At 43.5% G+C, this 8,957-nt stretch overlaps 1 protein-coding gene across 1 annotated transcript in view; it reads left to right on the forward strand.

The window, feature by feature from the left end:
* Positions 1–658: 658 nt before the first annotated feature.
* The window catches only part of LOC115068370 (zinc finger protein 708-like), a 28,753-nt gene continuing 20,454 nt past the window's right edge, over positions 659–8,957 (forward strand). Inside the window, 4 exon segments of the mRNA XM_029558486.1 lie at positions 659–775; positions 1,050–1,186; positions 5,089–5,163; positions 5,318–5,415. Coding sequence (XP_029414346.1) covers positions 659–775; positions 1,050–1,186; positions 5,089–5,163; positions 5,318–5,415 — 427 coding nt within the window.

Genomic DNA, 8,957 nt, shown 5'->3' on the forward strand with positions numbered 1-8,957 from the left:
GAGAACACTTGCAAGTATTCCAGAGGACTCCAGTTTGGTTCCCACCACCCATATAAGACAGCTCTGAACCCCTGTCTGGCCTCTGTAGACATCACCACATATGTGGCATACACTCACACACATAAAAATAAATCCTCAAAGGGGGAAAAAAAAGATAAGGAAAAAATGAAAATAAAAGCCAGCCACAGAGAGGAATCCTTTTTCTACCTTGCAGTGAAGGAGTGTGGTGGTGTCATATATATTCTGGTGGGCGACCAAGGAGGTAGTACATCGAGAACACGGAAGGTGTGGAGATGCACAGGACCCAGTAGTGCTGGCTTTCTGATCTGAGGCTTGTTGCCCTGCAGGACCAGGTACCAGCTGAGTTCATGAGAACAGGCAGGAATGGAGGAGGAGGAAAGTTTCTATTGTAATCACCACCTTTCTCTGGAATTCAGACTCTTATTTTTACACACGAGATATTGTGTCACAACCGTTGACTTTTTTTTTTTTTTTTTTTTTTTGTCTTTTTGAAGCAGGGTCTCCTTGATAGCCCCAGCTGTCCTCAACAAGATCCGACTGCCTCTGCCTCTCAAGTGCTGGGATTAAAGGCTTCTGCCCCCGTGGTGGGCCACAACCATTGTCTTTTATAGTGACCTTCCCCAGGCCTAGGGTAATCATGATTTTGCCCAAGGAAACACAAGGCACTCTTAAGGGGAAGGAAAGATTGCAGCAGCTCGGAGACACGGAAACTGGCACATCTAGAACCACCACACTATCCACTGGTTTCTCCTCTGTGAGTCTCCATCTCCCTCTCTACAGCTGAGTCTCCATCTCCATCTCTACAGCTGAGCTCCAGCTCCGTCTCTACAGCGGAGTCTCCATCTCCACCTGTACAGCCATGTCCACTTCCCTCATGATTGACGCTGGAGGAGCTACATTACCCAGAGGTGACAGCAGGGGATCCCGCAGGAAGGCTCAGCCAATGAAAACGGGTTTCTTTTCCGCAAATTGGGACGGGGATTTCCAGCTTTGCTTTTCCTGGATTCTCTGCCTGGGTTTGCGTCCAGCTGGCCAGGGGAGGAACGGAAAGAGGAGCACGGCTTAGTCCCCTTGACCCGCTTCAGGCCTGGGGTAGGGACGGCCCTTGTGTCCCTCTAGCCGGCAGAGTCAGATGGCAGCGGCTGTGCGGGGAGACCCGAGTCAGGTGAGTGCTACGTGGTCCAGGACCCTCGGGAGTCCTAGAGCGCAGTGCGGGTTGAGTTCGAGATGCTGTAGCTCCGGACGGGGAGTCACCCACGGACAGCTTCCTATTGACATGTTTGTGCTGGGATGTGATGCCCTGACTCTCAGGGGCAGTGGACCACGCTTGACAAGGCTTCGAGGTGGACGTGCTCAGTGTCTTAAATTTGAGCTTTGTCTGGTGTCAGGGTTTTTGCTTTTGTTTTTAATTGTATGTGAACTTTTTATTTTTATCAAATGGATACATTTACGCCTGACATGGTGGCAACAAACAGTTCCTGGAGCGGTGGCTTGGGAGTTAAGAGCACCTGCTGCTCTTGCAGGGACGGGGGCGGGAGAAACAGGACAGACTTGAGCCTAGGGTGAAAGTCTTATTGACAGCCATACAGCAGGCCTGAGGCAACAGCCCAACCACTGGAGCCACAAGGAACACCTTGTGATATTTTGCTCCCATTGGCAGATCATGAGACTGATACCTAGAGCTCACCACTCCCTAATCACCACCCTTGGAATCAAGGTATCCTACTTGCTATACTGTTATAGGATGCTAAACCTGTTATGCTAATAAGGTATCCTACTTGCTGCCATGTGATTGGACCACTATCCCTATATAAGCTTGTGCCTTCCTGCAATAAAGCAGATCTGTGTCACTGAACCTGTTCTCCTGAATGTGGCGAAGCTGAATGCGGTAAAGTTTGAATGCAGCAGAGCTGGTGCAGACTCCTCACCAACCCTGGGGTCCAGACAGGACGACTGATCCGAGGAACTAAGAGAGCGGGAGAGCAGCCATAGCCGGCAACTGCAGGAGTTCAGTTCTCAGCACCCACAAGGCAGCTAACAGCTGTCTGTAAAATCCAACGCAGTCTTTGGTACCCACTGACACGGGGGAGAAAGTGCATCCCCTAGAGGGTTCATAAAAGCATTTAAGAAGCCCGGTGTGTTGCAGGACCCCTGTAGTCCCAGCACTCCAGAGACAAGGCAGGAGATCTCTGTGAGTTTAAGGCCAGCCTGGTCTACACAGTGTTAGATAAAAGCTGGTCAAGGAATAGCCACAGGAAACATAGGAAGACTCCAGTAAAGCAAAGTTGATTTCTTAGGATTGCTGGTGGTTGGCAGCTCAGCTGGGCAGAGAAAGGCAACCAGCGGCCTTCTGACTTCTGAGGATGTACTTATGGGGGGTTGTGGAATGTGGAAGGTGGCAAAAATAATCTTTAGTTTCAAGGGAAGTAGCTTGAACTGACATTTCTTACATCAGTGGGTCTGGATGCCAGGTCCTGTTTATCTTCCAAAATTGTCTGGGGAACAGCTTTGTGCTGAGACAGCTCTAAATGTAGCTGTCTGGCCAGTTCCTGTTTTGCAAGAAGCCCCTCATGGCCTGTCCTGTGAGGCTTTTTTATACTGGGAGAGGGTCGTCTGCAGACCTGGACTCTAACATTTCAGCCTTTTGTGTTATAGGATAGGAGGCAGAGTTTTCTCATCATGGCTACTTCCTGCTGGTCAAGGTTAACATGGGGAAGGGTAGGTTGGAGTGAGGGTCCAGTCAGGCAGCAGGCATGCCCCTTTTCTGGAGGGCAACTTTGGTTTAGGGAGGACATTTGCAGTTGTAAGATCTGGACTGACTGGGATGTTGCTTCCCCTGCTATAGTAAGTTCCTTCTTGAGGTCCTGGATCTCCTGAGAGAGGTGTTGGGTTGAGAGCAAGGTATGTCCCAGACTCCCTGTCAAGAATCCTGTGCGGCTTTGGATGATACCAGGTGGATTCCCACCAGGACTGCTAGAGTAGCTGACCTTTTTGCTCAGCTCCTTTCTATTTCTGTGGAGAGAGAATCATGCACCTCTCCTGAGGTGTACAGGGTTAATCTGGGTATAAGGAAGACTGGAGTGTAGGTGTCTTTGACTGGTGGGGAGATAGAGGTATATATCTTAGAGGAGCAAAGGAAAAGTAGCCCTGGGACTAGACCAGTATTGCCCCAACTGTAACATTGTGGATGGAGGAGTGGGGGCAGTTAGAGACATAAGCCTAATGTTTGGGAAGTTCAGTCCTTTGAACTCTTAAAGAAATACTGATCACTTTAATCTTTGGTTATACTTTTCTTTTGGGTGTTTAAGACCATACAGTTGGCCCAAATAAACCAATTTATTTTTACTCTTAAGGTCGTTTGGGGCTCTGTTCCTCAGGGGTCACAGGGGCTTGGGAGGAGCCCTGGCTCTTTTCTTCTACCAGTTCATCTATGTGAAGATAAGTCAAAGGTCCTGTTCACCCATGGCTGGCTTCACTTGGAAGCATGGAAGAAATGTTTCCTCTGTGTTGACCCTCCTTTTAGCAGACTGGACACTGGCTCAAGTCCATCTGGTGGGGTCTCTATGGCCTCCCTGAACAAGAGGACATGTGACTCATCACAGTTACAGGACATTCTGAGAGATGCTCCATAGTCCTCTGGAACTTAGTTGACCTAGGAGGGCAAGGAACAAAAACTCTCTTTAAATCCCTCTGACCAGATTAGTATAGGCCCCAAAGTCTGGCTATTAAATACCCAAGAAGGTTAGTTACACCAATCTGGTACTTTTAATTATCATGTGTTATGCAGATAAAGCTTGGGCAAAACCCATTTTTAGATAAACTTTTACTAGACATCCTTAAACTAGTTGACTAAACTATGACCTTAGCCTGGGGATACTAAGCAAGGCTTACCCCCATCTAAGGTTTTAGTGTCAAACTAATGTTTGATTACATTAAAGTTTTCCTGGGGAACTAATGAATTCACTGAGCTTACTTACAGAGATGGCTGAGGGGTTGCTGAGGTGTATGAGTGACCTGAGCATATTTGCACTGGAAAACCTTACCCAGCATGGATGTTGACTTTTTTTTATAACCTCATGGGTCAAACCCTGACTTTGCAGCCTTTGCCTTCCCAAGATTATATACTATAGTCTTTTTCAAATATAGGAGATAATTTGTAATTAGGGCATAATTACATACAGGTGGCTAAGAAGAATGGCTGAATACTCAGGTGAGGGTCCAGTGACCCTGCTTACCCCTCCTTTAATGAAGAAACATAACTGTCAACAGGTCCAATTGTGGTGATTTTTAGTAAGTAGACACAGCTGAAGTCATGAAGATGGCAGTTATTTGACTTAGGAGTGATGTGCAGCATCATCTTATAAAAGAACATGGAATCTAAATTACATATATAATTAGGTTAATATTATCCATTTACACACTGTGCTTTATAAGTTTCCAGATAAACCTTATAGAAAACATAAAACCATTAATAATTTTTTATGTAGTTTAGAGAATGGTTTACCAAAAAAAATTGCTTTGGGTTTTGAAGAAATGTAAACACTGGGTAGAGAAAAGCAATTGGAACATTAAAACATTATCAAATTGAAGTTCATAACCTCTAGTATAATAACTTAAGGAAAACTGTGTTATAACCCTCCTCAGATTTAAATAAAATTTTAAAATCTCTTAAAATATTGAAATGTAGGGTTTCTGTTTGGCCAGACAGAATCATTGTCTAGTTTGCATTGTGGCCAGGCAGTGGTTTACAAAAACTTTAGGTGCTTTGATGTAATTATATCTGAAAGTCCTGGTTGCTTTAGGGACTTGAGAAGACAAATCAAGGGAGTGAGAGCCTCAGGCTTAGACTGAGGGGTTCCCATAGTGACAGATTAAATAGGCAGCAATAAGAAAATGGATGAGAAACTGAGCAAATAGGTAGAAGGAGATGATGAGGAGTCTCTCACCTGAGAGGTGGAACTGGGGACACCAGTGAGGATGCCCAGTAGAAAGGTGACAGAAACAAAGAACAGGAGAGCAGGATGAAGAAGGTGAGGGGATACATGAACTGTTGGTCATGTCAAACAGGTACGTGCAGAACCAACGTGCAGAAAGGCGTCCCCTTCTGCTGGAGGCCCGAGGAGTGGTCCCTGTCTACTGGAGGTAACGTCCTACAAACACCAGGGAGGTATGTACACCTGAGAGGGGACAGAGCAGATTCCTGTCCTGGACAGGCAGGGTGTGCTCCTTCCCCAGAAACAGCATCCTGTGACCAGTAGAAGGAATGAGTTTTTCAGCACACTGGTGTGTCTTTCAGACTCAGTTTGAAAAACTCAACCGACAGTGAGTGTGGCATGACCAGGAGGTACAGGAAGACAGAGTACAGGAAAAGTGATCGGAAGAGAGACATGGAGAGTAAGAAAGAAGGGGAATGGGGGGGGGAGAGAGAGAGAGAGAGAGATTTTGAGAGCAATGGGTGGGGAATGAGGAAAGATGGAGAGAGAGGTACTTAAAATTAATTTATATATTTTAGTACTAGGAACCATGTTGTAGATAAGGATTAAAGAGAAAATATTTTGACCTGAAAAGACATTTTTGTGTTAACATTTTTAGTTTGTATGAAACCTGTTAAGAGCAATATGATACGAAGTAAATTAATTTTAAGAAACATAAATTTATGTTGACTGTGTATACATATCTAATTATATATAAGATAGAGTTTAATAATTAGGATGTTGTAATTATTAATTTTGAGAATGTGGTTTATTATTTTTAAACCAAAACACATTTGAAGTAGACAAAGCAAATTAATACACCTTAAAACACCTTGAAAGTAAACTAAAACCAAAAAAGGTATTTAACAAATGGGATTTTATATAATCAGTTCAGATGTTGTTTTGTATAGGTAATCAGTATTTGAAAGTTTTGTGAAACATTTAATAAACTTGGAGACATTGTTTAATAGATTTTAAAATAATTAGGGTACCCATTTATAAGGCCTTTCAATGTATCATCAAAATATTTATAAATTTGCACACGTGTATTTTGATTAGGAATGCCAAAAATAAAACCAATAATTTTTGTGTCTAATAAAACAATGAGAAAGGGGAAAGAGCTAAAATGGCCACAGTTCAAAAATTGTTTTGACACAAACAATACCTGAAAACAATGATCAAAGACACAGATACCATAATCACATGAAATCTAGGTGCACCAAAGAGTAGAAGACAGAAAGCTTATATCTCTAGTTCTCTAATATTTAAAACTGTTGTTTGTCATATAGATTTGAAGTAGTATCTTTTTCCTTTTAAGAGCCAAATAACTATTTAAGAACCCTATTGATACCTCACAAGGAACACATGGACAAAGCAAAGTAACTTGGCAAGGCAGATTTTATTGTTATATAAAGATGTTTAAAGGAATCTGTTTGAAGAGAGAAGAGCGCAGCTGTTCCAGACCATCAGGTTCAGGAGGCATAAGGACGTTTTCTTGAACAAAAGTCATACAAGGCATGGTGGGATTAAAGGATTGGAATTTCTTATCATAAATCAAGTTTTAAGTTTTATGGTTTTTTTGAAAGAAGATTAATATTTAATGTTTCTTACAGAGGGAGATGCCTTTACATATGCAATCCAGCAAAGTTATAAGTTATTAGCACAAGTTAAATCAGAGGAGATAGGAAAGACAAAAAGGAAACATTAACACTTTATGTTAAGAATAAATAAAATTCAAATAATACTGAAAATAATCCCATTTAGAAACAGGTTAAAATAATGTTAAAATTTAAACTTTCATTGTGGCCTTACTTCCTTAGTCTGATATAAAAATGTATTGACCTTGTTATAAGACAATAGAAACTGTTAAAATCTTTTTTTTTTTTTTTTGGTCTTTTTGAGGCAGGGTCTCCCTGTAGCCCCAGCTGTCCTGGAACTCACTATGTAGACCAGGCTGGCCTCGAACTCACAAAGATCCACCTGCCTCTGCCTCCCAAGTCCTGGGATTAAAGGCATGTGCCACCATGCTCAGCCCCATATCTTGTTTTATTTACGATCTGATCAAGAATCCAAGATGAAAGCCAAAACAAAAATTACAAGAGTTTTAGGACTTGTGACTGAACATCTGCAGTTTGTAGCCTTGAATACCCTGAGGCAGGATAGTAAAATAGATAAAGAAGTTTACCTACCCAATTAAGAGCACCTGTAAAAAATTCCACATGAGCAATAAATAAATAAGTTATTAGGATTTGGGGGTCCTTAGTGGTTACCAAGATGGTATGGGGCAAAAAAGTGTCTCCTAAAGGTTTTTTATTTTTTACTTACAGAAGAATTTACCAAAACAGAAGCTTTAGGACATAGGCATGATGAAATATAGCTTTAGAGCCTGCATGGAGGACAGATACTTGATTGAGAGTGGAAAGCTTTAGAGAAAACTAAAGAAGTACAAGATGATGGGCAACCTAATTTTTCTCTGAAAAATTTAGAAAAGCAGGTAGACTTACAGAGGCCTAAACATTTGTAGCTGGGTTTAGAAGCAGAACAAGAGTTATAGGAGGGGGAGAGAGGAGAAGGATCTGGAGCATTTTTCCTGTGAAGGGAATCTGTAACTAGTTAGAAGGAGGAGGAGAGAGAGCCTAGATTAAAGGATGGAAGCAAAAGAGACCTAAAATTGGATAGAACGGTATCAGAAGTCATCCCGAGCAAAGTGAGGCAGAAAGACACTGGAAGAGGACAGACAGGGAGAATGATGTAGGACAGGCAGCCTTCCAAGCCCACGGCAAAGGAAGGGAGAAGGAAGGAGTCCCATTGGGCCCAGTGGGAAGCTCCAGGAGCTCCCAAGCCATCTACATCTGACTGGAGAGAGGGGGAGAGGAGGGGAGGTGGGAGAGAGAGAGAGAGAGAGAGAGAGATAGCAAGCTCTGTGGGAAAGCACTTACCCAAACTCTGTCAGAGGGTGAGAAATGCAGATGGACTCATAATCTTGGGCCTGATGTGAGTGGTGGGAGCCGGCATAGGCAAGCCGGTTTCAGGAGTGCACAGTCAGCAGCATGGTTCTGTAAGGGAGCCGGGGCATAAGTAACCCAGTCATTCCTCTTCCTGGGTTTTGGCATCATACATTAGATAAAAACCAGGCCAGGAATAGCCACAGGAAATATAGGAAGACTCCAATAAAGCAAAGTTGATTTCTCAGGATTGCTGGTGGCTGGCAGCTCAGCTGGGCAGAGAAAGGCAACCATCAGCCTTCTGACTGCTGAAGAAGTTCTTATAGGGGGTTGGGGAATGTGGCAAAAATAATCTTTACAGTTTCAAGGGAAGTAGCTCAAACTGAGACAGCTATTACATCATTTGGTCTGGGTGTAGGGACCTGTTTATCTTCCAAAATTATCTGGGGAACAGCTTTGTGCTGAGACAGCTCTAAATGTAGCTGTCTGGCCAGTTCCTGTTTTGCAAGGGGGCCTCATGGCCTGTCTTGTGAGGCTTTTTGCACTGGGAGAGAGTTGTCTGCAGACCTGGACCCTAACATTCCAGCCTTTTGTGTTATATGATGGGGGCAGAGTTTTCTCATCATGGCTACTTCCTGCTGGTCAAGGTTGATGTGGGAAGGGTAGGCTGGAGTCAGGGTTCGGTCAGGCAGCAGGCATTTATACACCTTTTCTGGAGGGCAACTTTGGCTTACGGAGGACATTTGCTGTTGTAAGATCTGGATTGACTGGGCTGTTGCTTTCCCTGCTATAGTAAGTTTATGGAGGAACCCAGAGTTTATATCTAATGTCTGAGCCCATGTATAATTTAGGGAGATGATTTGGTCAGTGAGCAAGGTGGAGTAGTTGAGAAACTTTTGGCTCCAGTGGCCATGGATGTACTGTGAGAGTTCCATCCTGGACCTAGTGAGGTTATTTACTTTGTACGGTGTCACGCCATCTCCAATGGAGCCCACGTGAGATCCTCTGTGGGTTGAGG

This window comes from Nannospalax galili, unplaced genomic scaffold (assembly GCF_000622305.1).
Source record: "Nannospalax galili isolate Female #2095 unplaced genomic scaffold, S.galili_v1.0 scaffold649, whole genome shotgun sequence".
NCBI classification, from domain to species: Eukaryota; Metazoa; Chordata; class Mammalia; order Rodentia; family Spalacidae; genus Nannospalax; species Nannospalax galili.